Source organism: Sander lucioperca, chromosome 9 (genome assembly GCF_008315115.2).
Source record: "Sander lucioperca isolate FBNREF2018 chromosome 9, SLUC_FBN_1.2, whole genome shotgun sequence".
Taxonomy (NCBI): Eukaryota; Metazoa; Chordata; class Actinopteri; order Perciformes; family Percidae; genus Sander; species Sander lucioperca.
This window is the reverse complement of record NC_050181.1, coordinates 29,748,394-29,771,675: the sequence shown is the minus strand read 5'-3', so window position 1 is coordinate 29,771,675 and position 23,282 is coordinate 29,748,394. Positions and strand designations below refer to the sequence as shown.

The window sequence follows — 23,282 nt, the reverse complement described above, 5'->3', positions numbered from 1 at the left end:
AGCAGCAGTAGTACCGGGTAGGTAGGTAGCCCTACCCCTCGACCAAAATGAGTATTGGGACAACACTTACTCTCACGTGAGCGCGCAAAACTAAGGGGTAGGGGTAAGGGGAAGGGTTAAGACAGAGAAATGAGACACAGTCTTAAACTTGCGTGCATGGTGGGGTTTAAAACATTACTACCAAAGTCGAAGTAGCCTGTTTAACATCAAAAGACAGTCATTGTACTTCTCAAGAGTTAATAAACAATACAGACTAGCTCACCGTTTCATTAATAATCATATACTTACGTTTTCTGTGGGCGCATCTTTACGGAGCCCCGGAGGTGACATGGAGGAAAAAAATGAAAACGCTCCGCACATCTCGAACAACTCCTGTGGGGCGGAGCTGGACTCTCAGTACAGTGGGGGTGGAGCTTCATCATGGGGCCCTCTGCTACCTGTCAATTATTGTGCTCAGTGTCTCTTTGGAAAGTGCTGCAATGAGCTCGTTTTGGGATTGGTGACTGAGGTATGTCACTCTGCTGACCGGGTTATTCATGTGCTGCTCGAGGATGGAGTTGTAGTGAGCCAGCAACTTCAGGAGCTCTAAGAAATTCCCCTCGTTAGAGTCAGGGGCTCCCAGCCCAGCATGTTCTCTGTGGCAATAAAAAGCCAGCCCCTGTCTGGCTAAAAAGAGCGTGGTGTCCACCAACCTGTGTAGGATCCTTCTGTTCTTCTCCACCTGCTCTCTCTCTCTGCTTTCAGAAGCTCCGCAATGACAGTGCTGTCCTGACTCAAACCAAACTTTGTCATTAGATATGCCTTCTCTGCCTCCCGGTGAGCGCCAGACCTTTCATGCGTCTCAATCCATTCTGTCCCTTTTTTAAATGAAGAAAACCCCATACATGGGTCAGCCCAGGCTTTCCCAGCACTGTCATTGGACTTTTTACCGAAAAGCCAGTCGGTTTGCCCTGGGTGAGTACACCAACCACTGACGCTCCACTGGGTTACCTGAGCCTCCCATCTGGCGCATATACCAAGCCGGACTGAAGCGTCGCTTATCCTGGTCATGTGGAAACTCTTTGTAGCCGTACCTCAAACCGGGCTGGCAAGGACCATGTCCAATCACCGCACGGATCAATTCAGTAGTGAGAGGCCGGTGACGAAAAAGGTACGGGTCAGTGGGATAGTCCTCTTCAGACAGGACATTGGCTAGGCGGTGCGCCTCTGAAGGACCCATGGTGGCGCTGCTGCTGGAACCAGAGGCATCCGCGACCGACGAGGTATCCTCCACTTCAAATTGCCGGTGACAGTCGCCCCCCTCCGGTGAGCTTTTCTGGGCTTGACTGCTGTTAGCCTCATCATTAGCCGGTGTCAGGCTAGTAGGGATAGCACTAGCAGTAACGTTAACTATTGATGACTGAGTTACAACGTTAACGGTATTATTATCATTTTGTTGAGTCATGGATGATGATGATGATGATGAGAAGTATGATGTGAGAGGAGCACACGATGCTACCACACTTCTCCTATCTCGTTCTTTTCTTTTTAATGCGCCAGATTTATATTTTCTCTCCATTTTCGTAACAATTCTGTTAAGTGCTATCAGGAAAGTAGCCTATATAGCTAATGTTTACATTATACATTTGTGCCTCATGCCACCCTTAGTTACTGTTGCTAAGTAGGAGAAGCTTGGGCCGGCCCTAACCCTAACCCTCGGGCCGGCCCTAACTAATATAAGTATATATATATATATATATATATATATATATATATATATATACTTCAATACTGCATTTGAAGGTTATACTGTCAAACTGACTCAGAAGGAAATAACGACGTGAAAACATAAAGAGAGCGTGGCTGATTGGCTTGCCAATTCCCATGATGCAAGGCGATAAATAGAGTTGTGTTAAAATTTGCTGATAAGTTTGCCGTTTGTTCTAAAATACAAAATGTAACTTCATAAATTTTGTTTTTTAATGTGTCTGCTTAGAATGTAGTGTTTTGTTGCCTGGTAATTGTCATTGTTGTGCTGCTTTACCATTGTAACCATGAGTTAAGTGACTGTTAAGTTTGATAAGAACAGTTGGTTTATTACAACATTAGCTCATGTGCAGCAATTAGCTTCTGTCAGCTAACGATCTGTAATACGTCACTTGGCGGGGCCCCGTTTTTGTCAAGTGACGGAAGATCGGTGGTGATTGAGGGGCCCCTTATTGACACGGGGCCCTGGTGCGACTGCACCCACGCTATCTCCGCTACTTCCTGTGTGTTTCCTTATTAAAAGTGCCTCAGAACACACTGAGGCGATGCCGACTTGAGCGTACACTCTGCGCGTGCGCGAAGCGTAATACGTCTCCATAGCAGCAGGCGGCGCTGCTCTGTATTGTTTCCATTAACACTCTGATTATTTCCCAGAAAATGAAAACCGGCAGCTGACTGGATTAACGCATCACGTGGTTCTTTTTTCTCTGGAAATTCACAGCCAGACTGTCATGGCGGCTTGTTCAGAATACGATCTCATATTGTACTAAAATAGTTCACCGAAACGTGTTTCTGAAAACATTTTAAGCAAGAAATAGGCCGTGCAGTTTTTGAATCTGTCTTCATTTCAGATCGACAAAGGTTAGTTTAAAAGATTTTCGTCAGATTTTGAGAGGCTCATCCGCTTGCCATTTCCGGGTGAGTCCCGACTGCCTTCTCCAGACTGAACATGTCGGGTCGGCCCAAATGAAGGCCGACGGCCTCTCGGACGGACAACGGCACGGAACACACGGAACAGACTCGAGTCACCGACCTCGCCAGGCGGTCCGACGGCCGATTATCGGGCTGGTGTGTCAGCTCTCTTAGAAAAATGTCACCTGGGGTAAAACTCCCCCTGCTGCTACCCTGATTTGCATTTGTATAGCTCACAGCATTTTCATTTACATGTTAAAGCCTCCCCTAGAATTAGGGGGAGGGGGGGTCATGGGGGGACAACTGCCAGGCCAGGCCCACGTCAATTTCCGACAATTAACGTCAGTTTTCGGTGTTGCCTGTAAATTGCCGTTTACAGTCATAAACCTGAACTTCCAGGACAATCTACCAAGCCCCCAGGAAGAGCGCCGAGTCTAAAAGCCACCATGGGCTTAGCGGATAACGGTGGTACTGCACCCCATGGCCCAGAAAGACTTTTCACATAGACTTTGCATGGCGAAAGAAACGTCTATATTTCAGCAGATAATTTGTTTCTGGGTATATCAACTTACCACCCGAACACTGAAAGGGTCCTTGTTTAAAATGTTACGTTTTTAACATTTTTAACATTCACTAGAAGTGAATCCAGAATTATTAAATTTGGCATGATGAACGCGCATAGTGGACGCGAGCAGAGCCGCGGGATTGCGCCCGCCCGCTCACATGACTGTTCTCCCAAGCTCATGTAGCTAGCTGTAATAATGGATATAGCTAATGGTTGTAGTTCACCATGTGTTCTATTAATACGTCCATGGTGTTATCTTATGAAGTCATGATACATCCCAGGGATGTATGTAGCTGCTGCAAAGCCTGTCAGCTACGTGGATGTAACGTCATTAGCGTTTCCCAAACTGGCGGGCTATCGGCTAGCTAGCTAGTTGCTAACATCAGGGGTAGCTAGCATGGCTGTATTAAGAGCTATAGCTACATAGCTAACTATATGCCTACATAACGTTACTACAGACATAGTGATTACATCGCCTTGGTTCTCTCTTATGATACATCCGAGGGCTGTATGCTGTAAAGCTTGTAACGTGGATGAGAGCTGAAGCCATGGATGAGCTTTGTTCACGAAACTGCAGGCTAACTGCTAGCTAGTAGCACAACATAATTATTAAATCTCCTTGGTTGTCTAGCTAAATACATCTATCGTTTATTTAGCTAAGCATGTAAACAATAGGGAACAACGAAAACAGTGTTTAACGTTAGTGAATATCTTAGACAATGAAACAGCGAGTTCATGAGTTCGCCACTTGTAAGAGACACGACAGAGAAGCACGAACGCGCATGTTGCTACCGGTTGCTACGACAACGCAAACAAATTGTTGCTAGTGCGCATGCCCATCGTGAGCCAACCAGCGTTATGGGCCAACAATGCGGAAGAGCCCAGCTCCATGTTTGCTTTATGCGCTTTTGAGCACTCTCATTGGAACGTACGGGGCTTCCCGCCGAACACTGTATCCAGTTCTCTTAATACATCCATGCAATCTACAGTGCCGCTTACTGACGAAAATCCCACTTTTCATGCAGTGTGTGTGTGTGTGTGTGTGTGTGTGTGTGTGTGTGTGTGTGTGTGTGTGTGTCTCAGTGTAAAGTACCATTGCAGTGCCACGATCATTCACACAATGAGGAACTTCACCTTGATGACCGTTTTACTTCTCTGCTGCCTCAGTAAGTACTGCCATTGAATTACTCAACAGCATTGACTGCATTAAATCATATAAAGGCACTGATTGCATTCCTGTTGCTCTGTCAGCAAAATGATGAATAATTCTGTTTGTTTCAGGCTGGATCTCTGTCTCAGTTTCTGAGTCTCAGACTGTGGAGGTTCAGCCTGGGGAAGACGTCACTCTGCTGTGCTCCAACTTTTCCAGTACTCCCTCTCAGATATATTGGTTCAGAGCGGTCAAGAGATCCCAGCCCCGCTGTGTCTCCTTCATGTTCAGGGCTCCTGAACCTGCTAGACTCTGTGATGGATTTCAAAATGGAAAATTTGAAATGACATCCAACATGTCTGCTGTTTTTCTCCAAATCACACAAGTGAATTCATCCGACTCTGGACTGTATTTCTGTGGATATATCGTAACAAAAGACAAAGTTATTGTCGATGCGACATATTTAGAGGTTCAAGGTAAGAGTGTTGTAAAGTTTGGTCTGTCTGTTTTGATTGGTGTGGCCTATTGATGGAATACAATCAGCATTTAATTTAGGTAATGTGGACCTATAGATTTATTTATTTAGGTTAAATGTACAGAGTCTAATTTAATATTTTTTTTCTTGTAGATGTGTTTGATGGAATAACAAAGCTGATGAGTGGGATCCTGTGCGTTCTGACTGCTTCCCTCGCTATGATCATCATTTGTCAGGCTGTTAAAATCAAAAAGCTTCAGAAAGGTATATCCTGAAATCTACTCTTTCTATCCTGACTCATATGCGTTCATGTTTTTTTCCACATCTCTAAAATTGTGTGAATATTTTGAGAGAATAAAAAATGTCACGTTTGCCAAAACAGAATAAGAGCAATGTAACAATGAATAATGATTGTCAGTGACCTGATTGGACGTTTTGTCTCTTTCATTCAGCTGCCAATGAAGAACAGAATCCACAACAGCCTGAGGTGAATGAACTTTTATCATTTACTTTTATTTGTTTTATCATTTAAAATGATGTCAAGCAGGGGTGATTCTAGGATCAGACCTTTAGCCCCTAATGAGAATGTGACATGGATACAGTGCCTTGCAAAAAATGTCAGGATGCTGCAAATATCGGTATAATATCAAAATGGCTGGTGGATTTAAGACAAAAAATAATTTATTGAATGAATCAAATTTGAACATATGTGTCAGTGGCTTGTTGATCTTTACATTGTTAGTTAATTTCCTATCCTGGTCTGGGACACATTCACACGTCCCAGACCACGTCACGTCAAATTTACGGAAAAGTTGCGGTGATTGGTCAAAATTGCGAGTCGCACCAAAGTCGCGATGATTGGTTGAATTTGTGTGAATTTGTGCGATCGCGACATTGCGTAATCCTGGAGGGACTGAGCTACTGAACAGCGTCAGCTGACATTTTTTGACAGTATTAACACTGTGATGGAACTAAAGCTGACACTTTATAAGTCACAGAAATAACGACCAATTTGACACAATGTTCTAACATTCAGCAATTTTAGTTGCTTACATTTCAACTTCTTCTCTGGTGACTACCAACGTTAAACTTCACAACCGTCTCCTGCTCTCCCTCTGACAGATTAGATAGAGACTCAGCCAAAGGCAGGAGTCTTACACAACCTCCTCTGATTGGACAAAAGTATGTTTCTGTTAACCCTTTCCTTGACTGGGTTACAGGTACATAACATCAGCGACAGACACACAGGATATTAAACCTTCTGAAGAATAATTTGACACTAACTTTCTACAGCAACACGTGTTTTCCTGAAAGCATTAATGTGGTCAGTTTGATCAACAGGATGAATAACTAAAAGTAAAGCCCCCGCCTCTTTTACGTTGAGAGCAGCCCTACTGGAGCACAGTTCAGTTACCGATGTTGCAGAGCTTCAGTCACACGCACCATGAACAACTTCACCTTGATAACAGCTTTACTTCTCTGCAGCTTCAGTGAGTACTGGCACTGAATTACTCTCAACTACATTTACAATTTTTCTTTGTTTACTTTAACCCGCAAGATTTTAAACTACTAGTATTTACTTATTTAAAAGTTTATTTAAAGGAATTGTTTGTGTCCCTTTTTTTGTTTAATTGAAAGTAACTCTCTGTCTCTGCTGTTTGTTTCAGGCTGGATCTCTGTCTCAGCTTCTGAGTCTCACACTGTGGAGGTCCAGTCTAGTGGAGACGTCACTCTGATGTGCTCCAACATGTCATCTGTGTCATCTGTGGCATTCTGGTTCAGACTGGTAAACACATCCAATGTCAGCTGTGTGTCTGTTATGTACAACGCTGACACAGCTCAATACTGCAATGGATTTCAAAATGGAAGATTCAACATGAGTACCAACATCTCCACTCTCTTTCTCCAAATCAAATAAGTGAATGTATCTGACTCTGGACTGTATTTATGTGGATTTTACACCAGTGGGAATCTACTTTTCAGTGTGACATATTTAAATGTTGAAGGTAAGTTAATTCGTAAGTCGTTTGTGTCGTTTGGTAACCATTCCTCGGTTCTTCTGATTACATTGCAAAATAGGTAATAAGTAAATGGTAAATAATTCCAAATAAGAGACTCCTTTATCTTGATTTCTTTAGGCAGCGATGAGTCCCACGATGACGTGAAAAACAAGTGCAAAAGTAAGATTCTCCTTTTGTTGTTGTTGTGCAGATAGTCAAATGTGTAAAGGTAAAGCTAAATTCAATTTTCTCTCAGCCAGAGTGGATTTAGTCAAATATGTGCGTTTTGATGGAGGACAGAAGAGTCCAGAGTGTGTGATAGTGAGGGTTAGGTGGAGGTTAGCAGCGGTGGAGGTGTGAGAGAGGCTTGTGTGACAGGAAGAGGCAGTGCAGTGTGGTCTGGGGGTGAAAAGCATGAGGCCTGTCAGCTTAAAGGTTTCTAAAAATAAAAATATGACAAGAAACGGTACACTCTTGCCTCCAGAGCTGTGTAGAAGTTTTGTAAAAACAGAGTAATTCTATTCTCTTTCTTTCAGCAGAGTCTGATGGAACAGCAAAGCTGATGAGTTTGATCCTGGGAGCTCTGACTGTTCTCCTCTTAATGATCATCATTGGTCTGGTTGTTAAAAACAGGAAACTTCAGAAAGGTACTTCCTGAAAGCTACTCTTTCTATCTTGTTTTCTATTTTTATTTCATTACTTACCTAAAATTGTGTGAATATGTTGAAAGAATAAAAAATGTCATGTTTGCTGAATCAGAATAAGAGTAAAGTAATGATGAATAATGATTGTCAGTGACCTGATTGGATGTTTCGTCTCTTTCATTCAGCTGCCAATGAAGAACAGATTCCACAACAGCCTGAGGTGAATCAACTTTTATCATTTACTTGTGTTTGTTTCATCATTTAAAATAGTTTATTCGTTAAATTAGCCGATAATCTCTGAGCTAGCTACTGAACAACGTCAGCTAACAGTTTTTGACACTATTAACACTGTGATGGAACTAAAGCTGACAGTTTATAAGTCACAGAAATAATGACCAATTTGACACAATGTTCTAACATTCAGCAATTTTAGTTGCTTACATTTCAATTTGGGTTCTAATCTGCGTCATGAAATGACCAACTTCTTCTCTGGTGACTACCAACGTTAAACTTCACAACCGTCTCCTGCTCTCCCTCTGACAGATTAGATAGAGACTCAGCCAAAGGCAGGAGTCTGACACAACCAACTCCGATTGGCCAAACTACGTTTCTGTTAACCCTTTCCTTGACTGGGTTACAGGTGTATAGCATCGGCGACAGACACACAGGATATTAAACCTGTTTCAAGAACTTTGAACCTGTAATTGTTTTTCCTTTGTCACTAACAGACAAGTTCACAAACTCTCACTTGAAGTACCCAAATTGATAAAAATAAATACACATATATTATTATTTTTAGGGGGTTGAGCCCCCCTAAAAAAGGTCTAAAATCACCCATGATGTCAAGTCATTATCTCTTTCAAGATAAGTGAGTGTGAATATTCTCTTTGACAGAACCAGACCTCTGAAGAGCTGAACTACGCAGCTGTGGCTTTCCGTCCAAAAACAAGAAAAACAAGAGAAGTGGAGCCCAATGTTGTGTATGCTTCTACTAGATAGACTCAGGAAGTGACGAGAAAAGCTGTTCAGAGTAAAACTGATGCTTTATCATATTAATCATTAGACATTGTTATTGCTGACTTAATAGCTGTGTGTCTATACTAGTTTTGGGGAATAACAAAACGGAGAGACAGCGGCAATCCAGTTTAACAGTTTACTTTTTAACTATTTTTCTCTCTTACATGCTATATCTAACAAACAACAGAAAGACCATTCATTACATGCTTTTCTTGTACACACACAATGGAAGACAGACCAACAAATTCAGGCTAAAGACTCAAAGCCAAACTATCCAATGTAAGTTTTTCTCTGCCTGCAAACTGCATAGGCCTACTGTACCTGTCCTAACACTCTTAATTAACAATATTTAGCAAACATGATCTTTTTCAAAGTGCTTTTCACTCATGTCTCTCATCTCTCTCTCTCCCTCTCTCTCTCTCTCTCTCTCTCTCTCTCTCCCTCTCTCTCTCTCTCTCTCTCTCTCTCTCTCTCTCTCTCTCTGTATTTTAAAAAGATTGGTATAGTTTTTTTTTAAATAAATATGTCTTGACACCCACATGCCCGTTGTTGCAGTTTGAACTGTGGTCACAAACGGGGAGTTATCTGTCTCTGTATCTTTACACTTCAGACAGACTTGAACTCTGCTGCTTTATCTTCACATGAGCATCTATCAAACTTGTGAAAAGACGCCTGAAGCAGTGTGACACTCTCACATCCTCATATGAAAGATTTCACGTGTTTAAGACATGACCGACTACTACTCAGTCCTCTCAATGCAGCAGCCTGCATGTTAATTAAAAAAACATTTCAATTACTCGTTATAAAATAATCCCATGACTGTAGTAACTAAATAGAAAGAGTCTACCTGTCCTCACACTCTTAATTAACAATTATTAGAGCTGCACCTGATTGGAACAAAGGGCAATCAATCAATAAAACAACTAATCAGAGCTAGAGAACAGCCCTGCCTTCTCATTCAGTGGTCTTTTTTCACTGTTCTTGGCTAACACTTTGTTTTAAGGGGTGTGCATAAGACTGACATGACACTGTCATAACTGACATGACACCGCTCATGATCATTAAGGAGTCTTTTTTGGATGTTCATGACCGTTGTCATTTAATATCATTCAGTATATTATGACTCTTTTAATGCTACATTAGCATTGTGAGATGGTTGTGTAATGACAATTGACATTAATGAAGACAAAATTCTCTGTCATGACAACTTGACAATATAACCTGTCAATGTCTGTTATGACAACGTGACATCAAGTAAAAATACCTCATGACAGGCCTAATGATCCAACACTAAGAAATGTTTTAGCTTTATGTGTTAACATTACATTAAACTGTCATTGAGTGGTTGTTGGGATATTGGCATCACTCAAACTGCTGGTAAGTAACCACGTGGAGTGGTTAGCTTACAAAATAAGTCAAGTTGGCCCAGAGGAAGAACCGCTGCGTTGCCTTTCTCTTTAGTGAGCCCTCAACCTTGGTGAGTGAAAACACATTTTATCATCCTGCCTTGGTGGTGCTGGTCCGTATGTTGATCATGTTGTGTTGGATCGATTGATAGTAGCTACGTTGGATGTTGATGAGTGTGTAATGTTCGGTTGGTGTCATAGAATGGATCTGTATGCATCACCGCATGACGTTAACATTTTCTGGCTAAACTCTAACGTTACTACCATGGCCCCTAAAAGCACCGTCATCTGGTGGTGCCTGTAACCGGGCTTGCAGTCATCAGGGTCAGCCCTATGTTCCCACAGCCCAATGGTCCCACAGCCCTATTTTCCCACAGCCCTATGTTCCCACAGCCCAATGGTCCCACAGCCCTATGTTCCCACAGCCCTATGTTCCCACAGGCCAATGGTCCCACAGCCCTATGTTCCCACAGCCCTATGTTCCCACAGCCCAATGGTCCCACAGCCCTATGTTCCCACAGCCCAATGGTCCCACAGCCCTATGTTCCCACAGCCCAATGGTCCCACAGCCCTATGTTCCCACAGCCCAATGGTCCCACAGCCCTATGGTCCCACAGCCCTATGTTCCCACAGCCCTATGTTCCCACAGCCCTATGTTCCCACAGCCCTATGTTCCCACATTTCTAAGAATGTTTTTTTCACTGAAAATTAGGCCCTATGTTCCCACAGCCCTATGTTCCCACATTTCTAAGATTTTTCTTAAAATTAGGCCCTATGTTAGGGTTAGGGTTATGGTTACATTCCATCTGTACTCAATTGCTACTGGATAATAGGTTGGATGTTATTGGCTACCAAATTGGGAGAAAGTGGGATAAAATCTGATATAAATTTATGAAAAAGGAAATGTGGGAACGTAGGGCCTAAATTTCAGTGAAAAAAGTGATGGCTAAACAACTGGTGCTGGTAGCATGTGTTCACGTTACAACACTGTCTGTTTTATGGAGCCATGCGGTTTGTTGACATGGTAACAGAGTGAGATACAGACTATTCTAGTTTTACTGGTATGTAGCCCATCTTTTGAAATTGTGCCCCACCCATTTTTTTAAATATAAAAACGCCACTGTAAATACAATAACAGAAATGCAGTGGTGGGATGTAACTAAGTACATTGACTCAAGTACTGTACTTAAGTACAAATGTTGAGGTACTTGTACTTTAATTGACTCTTTTCTTTTCATGCTACTTTCTACTTCTACTCCGCTACATTTCAGAGAGAAATCTTGTACTTTTTACTCCACTACATTAATCTGACAGCTTTAGTTACTAGTTACTTTACAGATTAAGATTTTTGCACACAAAACACATGTAGTTTATAAAATACAATGTTTTATGATAAATTAAACTACCCAACAATATACAGGCCTACAAGAACACCTAATATGATTAGCAGATTAAACACTTTTCTGAATCACAGTTTGGATGTTTTCTAAAATGTGAGGATTTTTCTTAAGTAACATTATCAATGCAGGACTTTAACTTGTAACAGAGTATTTTTTAGTGTGGTTTTAGTTCTTTTACTTAAGTAAAGGGTCTGAATACTTCCTCCACTACTGCATAAATGTAAATGTGTAAATCAAGCAGCAGAAGGCCTGAATCAGAGAACCAGCTGGAGCCAGATGTGGTGTATGCTGCCACCAGATAGACTCAGGAAACATCTGGAACTGCAGCTCAGAGTGGAACTGATGCTTTACCTGCTACTAAATAACTGTCACTGTTGGAATAAAGATTTTATATTTATGCAAAGTATGCAATATCTACTACAATTCTAGTTCTACTTTCCAGCCAAAGTCTCCTTCTGACTTCTTGTGTTTGTTAGATCTTAATCTGAGAACAAAAGATGATTGGTGTTTGATGGAGGAGGAGACTGTCCAGAGTCTCCTGTCAGAGTTAGATGGAGGGAGAGAGCTACACATCACTTGTCTGACAGGAAGAGACAGCGCAGTGTGGTGTGAACATAACTGAGGTGAAAAGATATATAACGTGACACGGTGGGTTTCTCACATCACAATGTGAATGACCCAACCATTGCATAGTAATGTCTGATGAATGAATCAGCTTTTAATAAGAACAGCTGTTGCTGTGACTACCATTTTTCTGAAAGCATCTCTGTTGTTAGTCTGAGCAGCTGGATAGGCAAAAGAAACCCCGCCTTTTTCCCCGCTGAGAGCACTCTTACTGGAGCACAGTTCAGTCTGCTGCAGTCTCCTGTACACATCGCCTTGGTAACAGCTTTACTCTGTAAGTATCTCCACCACTTTTTTGAATACAACAATTGTTAATGTATTTTTAAAAGCAACACTGAAACGTAAAACAATCCTTTAATAACAATGTGCGTGCATTGTGTTGAATTACAAGTTGAAGTGAAGGAATCAGCATGTTGTTTGTTTCAGGTTTGATCTATGTCTGTGTTTCTGAGTTCCACACTGTGGAGGTCCAGCCTGCTGAACAAGTCACACTGATGTGCTCCAACTTCAGCAGCTTTATCACGTACATGTTCTGGTTCAGACTGGACAGCAGACCCAACATCAGCCGTATCTCCTCTATGTGGAGCTCTGATACAAATGCTTCACTCTACGATGGATTTCAAAATGGAAAATTTAACATGACATCCAACACCACTACCCTCTTCCTCAACATCAACCATGTGGATTTATCTGACTCTAGACTGTATTTCTGTGGATTTCACTCAGATGGAAAGCCAGTAATTGTTAGTGCAACATATCTGAAGGTTCAAGGTAAGATTATTTTTTGATTGTGAAGAAACAGATAGCCTATGTGCACTTTTTTACTGTCAAATATGGACTGATCTCAACCCACACGTTTGTGTGTAATGATCTTTCTTGTAGAAGTGTTTGATGGAATAACGAGCCTGACCAGTGTGATCCTCCTTGGTCTGATTCTTTTCCTCGTTCCAGTCATCATTGGTCTGGTTGTCAAAATCAGGAAATTTCATACAGGTGCTTGTGTTTTAATGTAAGTTGTAAATGCAAAACTTTGTGTTAGAACAATTTAGAGATGTTCTGTTTCTGTCATTTAGCTCAGAAAGAGGGACAGACTCCACAACGTAGTGAGGTAATCAGCTTTTAACCACATAAAGACTGATCATGTTTGGTTTTAATTCATCATTTAATGATTCTATGTTTTCTTACAGAACCTGGAAGAAACATCAGAAAGGCGAAGATCTGCTACTCCTGCTACTTGGGCGGAGTGATTTGCTTTGCAGCAAGCCTTTCTGAGAATATAGTTCCCTGTTTGTTTACGGTTAGAAGATGGCTGCGTCTCATGTTACGTTGTTTTTTGTACACGCTGTGACTCTACAAATCACAACATGTAAATAGGAACATGTTGGCATTATTTTGTCACTTATTCGGAGCAGTAGGCTAGTTGGAACCAGTTACCTGCAGGTTCTGTGCTAGGCTAAGCTACCGGTGGAACCGTCAGAGCGTTACAACACGCACGGACACGAGAAGGGCATGTATCGACTTGTCTTACTCTGGTGAATAAGCTAAAGTCCCAATAAGTCGGCGTGTTCCTTTAAAGAGTCAGTTGCACTTCCATAATTAAGGCTACAGATACAAATTTCCTGACTGGACTTGTGTTGATCATCATAAAGCTCTGTTAGCTCAGGAAGGGTAGTATGACATGCTGTGGTCGGCCCTGCTACCATTTCTTTTTTAGTTTTTTAGCTGCACTTAACCTCCAGGGCTTTTCTCACTTTTAATGCTCTCTCTCTCAGCTCCACCTTTTCTCTTCCTCTCCGTCTCGACTTTTTCTCTTTCTCTCTTTCGCCTGTGCGGTCCATTCTGTCTCCACCCTGCTAGGCCACGTGCATCGACAACTTTAACAACTAGATAAGCAAGAACAAAAGACTCCACCTCTGAAGTAGAGAGCAGCCTTCCTGGAGCTCAGTTAGACATCACAGAGCTGTGATCATACGCACCACCATGAAACAGAGCCTGATAACAGCTCTAATTCTCTGCAGCATCAGTAAGTAGTGACAATACTTTTCTCTCAACTTGATAACTTCCAGCATTAAAACTTATTTGCTTCTTATTATATTTATTAAGAGGTATTGTTTACCTTCCTATAACAAGTCTCTGCTGTTTGTTTCAGGCTGGATCTCTGTCTCAGGTTCTGAGTCTCACACTGAGACTGTGGAGGGTCGGCCGGGTGAAGAAGTCACACTCACATGTTCTAACCCGTCCATCCGAGACACTGTAACACTCTGGTTGAGAGTATTCAACAGAACCCAGGCCAGCTGTATCTCCATTATGGTCAGCTTTAAAAGCAGCACTCAATACTGCGATGGATTTCAAAATGGAAGATTCAACATGAGTTCCAAGGAATCTGTTACGTCCCTCAGAATTAAGAACCTGGATGTATCTGACTCTGGACTGTATTTCTGTGGATATACCGTTGGAGGACTTTACATTTTTAGCGCGATACATTTAAATGTTGATGGTAAGATTATTATAAAATCTGTTATACTTTCTGTATTTGCTTATTAAATAATTGGCCTAAAAGAACTCATAGCTATTTCAATATTTTCAAGAGTGATACAATTTTTTTAAATAAAACCAAGAGTATAAAAGTATCTTCATTTTGTTAAAAGGCAGCGATGATTCTCATGATGACGCTGACAGAAAGTCTGAAAGTAAGATTCTCTTTCACATTTCTTTAGTTGTGCAGATTCACTGTAGTGATAGAAACATATGACTTACTTAACTTTTGTTAATTGAATGTTCTCACAGTTCCTGAGGCAGGAAATGAAAACAGAGTAATTCTATTCTCTTTCTTTCAGCAGAGTCTGATGGAACAGCAAAGCTGATGATTTTGATCCTGGGAGCTCTGACTGTTCTCCTCTTAATGATCATCATTGGTCTGGTTGTTAAAAACAGGAAACTTCAGAAAGGTACTTCCTGAAAACTACTCTTTCTATCTTGTTTTCTATTTAGATTTGTTTGCAATATGTTGAATGTTATGTTTGCCCAATCAGAATAAGAGTAAAGTAACAATGAATAATGATTGTCAGTGACCTGATTGGACGTTTTGTCTCTTTCATTCAGCTGCCAATGAAGAACAGAATCCACAACATTCTGAGGTGAATCAACTTGTATCATTTCCTATTATATGTTTTAAAGGTAGCAGAGGCATGATTTAGTTTTTCTCACTAACTCAGCTGTTCTGACTCTTTCCAGAATCTGGACTCTGACCTGAAAGATGCAGCTCTGAGTTTGTATGCAGCAACAATAAGGAACAGGAGGCCTGCATCAGAGAGAGAAGTGGAGACTCATGCTGTTTATGCTGTCTGCAGATAGACTCAGAGTGGAACTGATGCTTTATCATATTCATCTCCTGCTGTGTTCTTTTGTGGGGGAATAGGGAGGAGTTATCCTTTTCTTTAAATAAAGAGTCAAATAAAACCACTAAGATTTTAATCTCATCTCTCTCTCTCTGTATTTTATAAAGATTGGTATAGTTTTTATATGTCTGACACACACATGCCAATTGTTGCAGTTTGAACTGTGGTCACAAACAGTATCAGGGAGATATCTGTCTCTGTATCTTTACACTTCAGACAGACTTGAACTCTGCTGCTTTATCTTCACATGAGCATCTATCAAACTTGTGAAAAGACGCCTGAAGCAGTGTGACACTCTCACATCCTCATATGAAAGCATTCACGTGTTTAAGACATGACAGATCACAGCAAAGCTCCAGCGGGTGCAGCCGCCATCATCTCCTCTGTGATCTCTACTCAGTCCTCTCAATGCAGCTGCCTGCATGTTAACTTGAACTATGTCAATTACTCAAGTACTGTACTTAAGTATAAATTTGAGGTACTTGTACTTTACTTGAGTCTTTTCTTTTCATGCCACACTCTACTTCTACTCCACTAAAATTTCAGACAGAAATCTTGTACTTTTTACTCCACTACATTCATCTGACAGCTTTAGTTACTAGTTATTTTATAAATTACACAAAATACAATGTTTTATCATAAATTAAACTACCCAACAATATAACGGCCTACAAGTACATCTAAAATGATTAGACCATTCAACACACAACTGTTTGGATCGTTTCCAGTTTCTAAAATGTGAGGATTTTTCTGCATGGAGTACTTTTACTTTCAATACTTTTAAGTACATTTTCCTGATGATACTTACATACTTTTACTTAAGTAACATTTTCAATACAGGACTTTTACTTGTAGCAGAGTATTTTCATAGTGTGGTATTAGTACTTTTACTGAAGTAAAGGATCTGCATACTTCTTCCCTTCACCTGCTCGTTGTCATTTAGAAAAAGAATCCCATTACTGCAGTAACTCGACAAAAGAGAGAATGTAGTTCCATTGTTCTGACATTAACTGTGGGGGAGAGACACAGCATCATTTAAATATGGAGATGAAGGCGTACATTTTCAGACGGCCTCTCCTGGAAGGCAGATTAGTGTTGCACTTGGTTGTTCACACAACAAGTGGCAGAAATAGTTGCTGGGGTTAGAGAGAGAAGTTCAAACCCGCTAACTTTCTCACCTCCACACAGCTGACCAGTCACTGTATGAAGTGGGTGTGAATGGAAACACACATCTTCACACTCACACACTATAAAGCATCTTATGGGGGAAAACAGCTATTCCATATACTTTTATTTTATGAAAATACATTTCTTAATTCAGCTGTCATGGATACCAACAGCTTGTGCAGAACAAACATGAGCAGCGTCTGTGTGATTAACCCTTTAAGTCTGTAAATGGATAACGTATAGTAAAAAGGTACTTCCTCACTTGCAGAACGAGGAAATGTTAAGCTTCAGATGCAGACACATTATTAAAGTGGCTGTGATAAAACATGCATCATATTTAATAATATAGAAATGGGACACTTGGGTTCAACAAGCAGCCAGAGCACACATTGTAGCAGATGACAACACTAGAGGTACATCCCATGTCCCTTATTTGATAGCTCCTCGGTCCTCGTCTGAACCAGAAGTTGTTCTGTCCCTCCTCGGTGAAGGCCGTCTCATGGCTCTTATTTCTGCCCCGAGGACGGAGGAGGGATCATCGAGGAGGGATCATCGAGGAGGGATCATCGAGGAGGGATCATCGAGGAGCTATAACTGAGGAAACACGAGAGCAGCCTTCCTAGAAGCCGTGCAGCTGAAGGAGTTGCTGACTCCACCCAGCTGACAAATTCATGTGACGCTTCAGAGGAAAGGACGTCTCGTCCCTCTAAAGCACGTTCGCTCGTTGCCTCTCTCCTCACATGATATACTCGCATCTCTCCTGGGAGGGACTAAGACGTGAGGAAGGGAGGCAAGGGGAGGAGGGTCTGGCTAGTCCACACAGCATTCCGTGATGGGAGAAAAACATACTCTGGTTCATTGGCATTTTTCTAAACCAATCACAATCGTCTTGGGCGGCGCTAAGCACCAGGAAAGCCACGGTGCCTCTGCAAAATAACCTCGGGAAGGAACTTGTTTTGGTGGAACATGTGTACGTTCAAAAGTTGTTAAAGTCATGCAACAGAAAACTCAGATTGGACAGATAGTCTAGCTAGCTGTCTGGATTTACCCTGCAGAGATCTGAGGAGCAGTTAACCATAGTCCTCAGAAATCCAGCTGAGTTTAGAATGCCAACAAAAACAAAATAGAAGGTACCAGACATCCGGCTGAAAAGAGTGAAATCCGGCGGAATTTCCGACAGCAACGGAGCAATCCCGGAAGTGGAACGTCGTGGATATAGACTAAGGAGTTGGGGAATGTAATTTAAGAGACATGAGATGTAGATCTAGTCCAGCACACCGGGCAGCATGGGAGGGCATTGTGGGTCGGGGCCCGCCCACTGAATCACCTGTGCCTGCTCTAGAAGGGCCTCCGTCCCTGGAGTCGGACTAGCTAAATAAAATAGATATCAGAAGCTTAGCCTGGACCTCTGCGCACGCACACACACACACACACACACACACACACACACACACACACACACACGCATTGTGGGTCGTAGGTGGTAGTGACAAACTCAACTACTCACATGTTTCACGTACAGTGTAGGTCTGGTTAGCTCACCTCTGCTGCCATTTTCCCTGAGGCAGCATTTCTATTTTTGAGGGGGGGCTATTTGGTCTTTAATTGATAGGACAGATGAAGACAGTAAAGGGGGTAGAGAGAGGAGGATGACATGCATTAAAGGGACGCTGGTCGGACTCAAAGCTGGGTCGCTGCTGTAAAGACACCACATATACTGTTTTGTTGAAAAAAACAAAGAACAGAAAATCAGTTTAGCGTATGCCAGTAGCATATATTTTAGTTTCATTACTACACGATTTTCTCGTTTATTTCGTGTACAGGGCACGATTTTCGAACGTTACCATTTCACGAACTGCCATGACACTGGGCTGCTCTGGGGGACGCCACAACGGGGAAAATAAACGCCACACGCCGGCGACAACAGGACGGACCGCCACATGGGGACGCGATCCCCGGGCGCAGGGACACAATCCGCGGTCTCTGTGGTACGCAACAACGGGGACATGAAACATCACAACAATGGGACGGTTGAGGTTAGGAAAAGAAGTGTTGATCATCATAAAGTTCTGTTAGCTCAGGAAGGGTAGTATGACATGCTGTGGTCGGCCCTGCTACCATTTCTTTTTTAGTTTTTTAGCTGCACTTAACCTCCAGCGCTTTTCTCTCTTTTAATGCTCTCTCTCTCAGCTCCCCTTTTCTCTTTCTCTCCGTCTCGACTTTTTCTCTTTCTCTCTTCCGCCTACGCGGTCCATTCTGTCTCCACCCTGCTAGGCCACGCGCATCGACAACTTTAACTTTAACAACTAGATAAGCAAGAACAAAAGACTCCACCTCTGAAGTAGAGAGCAGCCTTCCTGGAGCTCAGTTAGACATCACAGAGCTGTGATCATACGCACCACCATGAAACAGAGCCTGATAACAGCTCTAATTCTCTGCAGCATCAGTAAGTACTGACAATATTTTTCTCTCAACTTGATAACTTCCAGCATTAAAACATATTTGCTTATTATTATATTTATTAAGAGGTATTGTTTACCTTCCTATAACAAGTCTCTGCTGTTTGTTTCAGGCTGGATCTCTGTCTCAGGTTCTGAGTCTCACACTGAGACTGTGGAGGGTCGGCCGGGTGGAGAAGTCACACTCACATGCTCTAACCCGTCCATCCAAGACAATCCAACACTCTGGTTGAGAGTGTTCAACAGAACCAAGGCCAGCTGTATCTCCATTATGGTCAGCTTTAAAAGCAGCACTCAATACTGCGATGGATTTCAAAATGGAAGATTCAACATGAGTTCCAAGGAATCTGTTACGTCCCTCAGAATTAAGAACCTGGATGTATCTGACTCTGGACTGTATTTCTGTGGATATACCGTTGGAGGACTTTACACTTTCAGCGTGATACATTTAAATGTTGATGGTAAGATTATTATAAAATCTGTTATTCTTTCTGTATTTGTTTATTAAATAATTGGCCTAAAAGAACTCGTAGCTATTTCAATATTTTCAATAGTGATAACGTTTTTTTAAATAAAACCAAGAGTATAAAAGTATCTTCATTTTGTTAAAAGGCAGTGATGATTCTCATGATGACGCTGACAGAAAGTCTGAAAGTAAGATTCTCTTTCACATTTCTTTAGTTGTGCAGATTCACTGCTAGGGTTAGAACCATATGACTTACTTAACTTTTGTTAATTGAATGTTCTCACAGAGCCAGTAATTGAAAACAGAGTAATTCTATTCTCTTTCTTTCAGCAGAGTCTGATGGAACAGCAAAGCTGATGATTTTGATCCTGGGAGCTCTGACTGTTCTCCTCTTAATGATCATCATTGGTCTGGTTGTTAAAAACAGGAAACTTCAGAAAGGTACTTCCTGAAAGCTACTCTTTCTATCTTGTTTTCTATTTTTATTTCATTACTTTTCTAAAATTGTGTAAATATGTTGAGAGAATATGTTTGTCGAATCAGAATAAGAGCAATGTAGCGATGAATAATGATTGTCAGTGACCTGATTGGATGTTTTGTCTCTTTCATTCAGCTGCCAATGAAGAACAGAATCCACAACAGCCTGAGGTGAATCAACTTTTATCATTTACTTTTATTTGTTTTATCATTTAAAATGATGTCAAGTCATTATCTCTTTCAAGATAAGTGAGTGTGAATATTCTCTTTGACAGAACCAGACCTCTGAAGAGCTGAACTACGCAGCTGTGGCTTTCCGTCCAAAAACAAGAAAAACAAGAGAAGTGGAGCCCAATGTTGTGTATGCTTCTACTAGATAGACTCAGGAAGTGATGAGAAAAGCTGTTCAGAGTAAAACTGATGCTTTATCATATTAATCATTAGACATTGTTATTGCTGACTTAATAGCTGTGTGTCTATACTAGTTTTGGGGAATAACAAAACGGAGATACAGCAGCAATCCAGTTTGACAGTTTACTTTTTAACTATTTTTCTCTCTTACATGCTATATCTAACAAAGAACAGAAAGACCATTCATTACATGCTTTTCTTGTACACACACAATGGAAGACACACCAACAAAATCAGGCTAAAGACTCAAAGCCAAACTATCCAATGTAAGTTTTTCTCTGCCTGCAAACTGCATAGGCCTACTGTACCTGTCCTACCACTCAATTAACAATATTTAGCAAACATGATCTTTTTCAAAGTGCTTTTCACTCATGTCTCTCATCTCTCTCTCTCTCTCTCTCTCTCTCTCTGTATTAAAAACATTGGTATAGTTTTTTTGGAAAATAAATATGTCTTGACACCCACATGCCCGTTGTTGCAGTTTGAACTGTGGTCACAAACGGGGAGTTATCTGTCTCTGTATCTTTACACTTCGGACAGACTTGAACTCTGATGCTTTATCTTCACATGAGCATCTATCAAACTTGTGAAAAGACGCCTGAAGCAGTGTGACACTCTCACATCCTCATATGAAAGATTTCACGTGTTTAAGGCATGACAGACTACTACTCAGTCCTCTCAATGCAGCTGCCTGCATGTTACTTCAAAAAATGTCTTTTTTCACTGTTTTTGGCTAACACTTTATTTTAAGGGGTGTGCATAATACTGACATGACACCTTTAAGAAACAGTTTTAGCTTTATGTGTTAACATTACATTAAACTGTCATTGAGTAGTTGTCAAATTAAAGGATGTAGATGTTGTAGGCAAGGCAATACATGAGCATACATACATACAGTACATTCAGAAAGTAGCTACTTTAAACAGCTTTATGATAAAGTATGCAACAATGGCTATTTATTATTTTATTCTTTCTATAGTACTGTTAGTCGTCATTGTACACTGACCTCTGTTTGTCTGTTTTACTGATTTGTGCTGGACATGACATTTTGGATGTTGACATGACACTGATTCAACCACTCTACTGTGCAGTAACAGTAATTAGTGTAATTAAATGGTCTTATTTTGACCTGCATCTTATCTAATAGAGAGAGGAATTAGTTATGGTATTACTTTATCCTGGAGCAGTTAAGTCATAGCCTACAGAAGAACTCTGCAGGAGCACAGTCTAGCCTAGGTAAGTTCCCCCCCCCATGCACCTTTGATGTATCCAAAAGCTAACATTAGAGTAACGTTAGTAAGTAAGATTTTGCAAGGGAATGTTTTGCGTAGCCTGGGGGCTCTAACGTTACTACCATGGCCCCTAAAGGCACCTGTCATCTGGCGGTGCCTGTAGCCGGGCTTGCAGTCTAGAGGATGGATACCTGAACCGAACCCGTCGGGACCTGGCGGTACCCGACAGGCTGGGCCGGGTTCAGACAGATATTTAGAAATGATATTCGGGTTCGGGTCGGGCTCGGTCACATCAGCGCCATAAGGCATTGTACATTTTAAATTTAAAAAAGCTTTTATGTAGGTGCGCATCTGTGTTAACGTGCGCTTGTTGCCCCTTGTGCGCTGATGCGCTCATCTTTTGACATTTCTGAATGCTTTCCTACAAACGTACATGTGTCATTAGTATGAGAAAAAAAATGAGATTTTAACTGTGTCGGGTTCGGGTCAGGCTCGGACATAAATAACTTAATGCCTGTCGGGCTCAGGCCGGGCTCGGTTACTGCTTTGTCGGACGCGGGCCGGGCTCAGACAGAAAAATACGGCCCGATCCGCACTCTATTGCAGTCACCTATTGACGGCTAAACAACTGGCGCTGGTAGCCGCATCACCGCATGTGTTCATATTACAACACTGTCTGTTTTATGGAGCCATGCGGTTTGTTGACATGGTAACAGAGTGAGATACAGACTATTCTAGTTTTACTGGTATGTAGCCCATCTTTTGAAATTGTGCCCCACCAATTGTTTTGATATAAAAACGCCACTGTAAATACAATAACAGAAATGCAGTGGTGGGACGTAACTAAGTACATTTACTAAAGTACTGTACTTAAGTACAAATGTTGAGGTACTTTTACTTGAGGTACTTGTACTTTCATTGAGTCTTATCTTTTCATGCTACTTTCTACTTCTACTCTGCCAAATTTCAGAGATAAATCTTGTACTTTTTACTCCACTACATTCATCTGACAGCTTCAGTTACTAGTTACTTTATGAATTAAACAAAATACAATGTTTTATTATAAATTAAACTACCCAACAATATAACGGCCTACTAGTACATCTAAAATGAGTAGACCATTCAACACACAACGGTTTGGATCCTTTACAGTTGCTAAAATGTGAGGATTTTTCTGCATGGAGTACTTTTACTTTTAATACTTTAATAAATCCACCAGAGTTTAGCATGCCAACAAACACAAAATGGAAGGTACCAGACATCCAGCTGAAAAGAGTGAAATCCGGTGGAATTTCCGACAGCAACGGAGCAATCCCGGAATTCCACGTCGTTGATATAGAAGGAGTTGGGGAATGTGATTTAAGGGACATGAGATGCAGCTCTAGTCCAGCACACCGGGCAGCATGGGAGGGCATTGTGGGTCAGGGCCCGCCCACTGAATCCCCTGTGCCTGCTCTGGAAGGGCCTCCGTCCAAGGGCCAAACACACACACACACACACACACACACATACTGCGTCTCACTATCTTTGTGGGGACCCGTCATTGACATAATGCATTCCCTAGCCCCTTACCCTAACCTCAACCATCACAACTAAATGCCTAACCTTAACCCTTACCCTAACCATAACCTAATTCTAACACTAATCCCCAAACCAAGTCTTAATCCTCAAACAGTCGTTTAAAGTTGAGAGGTCCAGCATTTTGGCCCCACAAAGCTGTCCGGACCCCACAA

General features: G+C 41.5%; 3 protein-coding genes and 1 long non-coding RNA gene across 4 annotated transcripts in view; 3 read left to right on the top strand and 1 right to left on the bottom strand.

Annotated features, from left to right (window-relative positions):
- LOC116064080 overlaps positions 1–23,282 on the bottom strand; it is a 272,833-nt gene that overhangs the window by 21,376 nt on the left and 228,175 nt on the right. The gene's annotated exons all lie outside the window — the stretch shown is intronic.
- Positions 4,312–23,282, top strand: part of LOC116064089 — a 40,787-nt gene continuing 21,816 nt past the window's right edge. The window contains exons 1-3 of the mRNA XM_031319147.2: positions 4,312–4,389; positions 4,505–4,849; positions 5,002–5,112. Of these exons, the coding sequence (XP_031175007.1) occupies positions 4,344–4,389; positions 4,505–4,849; positions 5,002–5,112 (502 nt within the window). The 5' untranslated portion in view covers positions 4,312–4,343. The remainder of the gene's footprint in view (positions 4,390–4,504; positions 4,850–5,001; positions 5,113–23,282) is intronic.
- LOC118492923 lies at positions 5,299–8,501 on the top strand. Its single transcript, XR_004108444.2, has 2 exons — positions 5,299–5,335; positions 8,387–8,501. It is a non-coding gene; the product is annotated as an uncharacterized LOC118492923 (long non-coding RNA).
- On the top strand, positions 11,711–13,057 carry LOC116064088. The gene is made up of 3 exons (XM_031319146.1): positions 11,711–12,213; positions 12,366–12,710; positions 12,822–13,057. The coding sequence occupies exons 1-3, from the start codon at positions 12,018–12,020 to the stop codon at positions 12,950–12,952; spliced, it is 672 nt and encodes a 223-aa protein (XP_031175006.1). The 5' UTR covers positions 11,711–12,017; the 3' UTR covers positions 12,953–13,057.

Excerpts from the sequence above, each read along its gene's own strand:
- LOC116064088 (XM_031319146.1), top strand. The coding sequence starts at position 12,018 with ATGAATGAATCAGCTTTTAATAAGAACAGCTGTTGCTGTGACTACCAT. Across the intron at positions 12,214-12,365 it reads CTTGGTAACAGCTTTACTCT|GTTTGATCTATGTCTGTGTT; the intron begins GTAAGTATCTCC and ends TGTTTGTTTCAG. Across the intron at positions 12,711-12,821 it reads AACATATCTGAAGGTTCAAG|AAGTGTTTGATGGAATAACG; the intron begins GTAAGATTATTT and ends TCTTTCTTGTAG.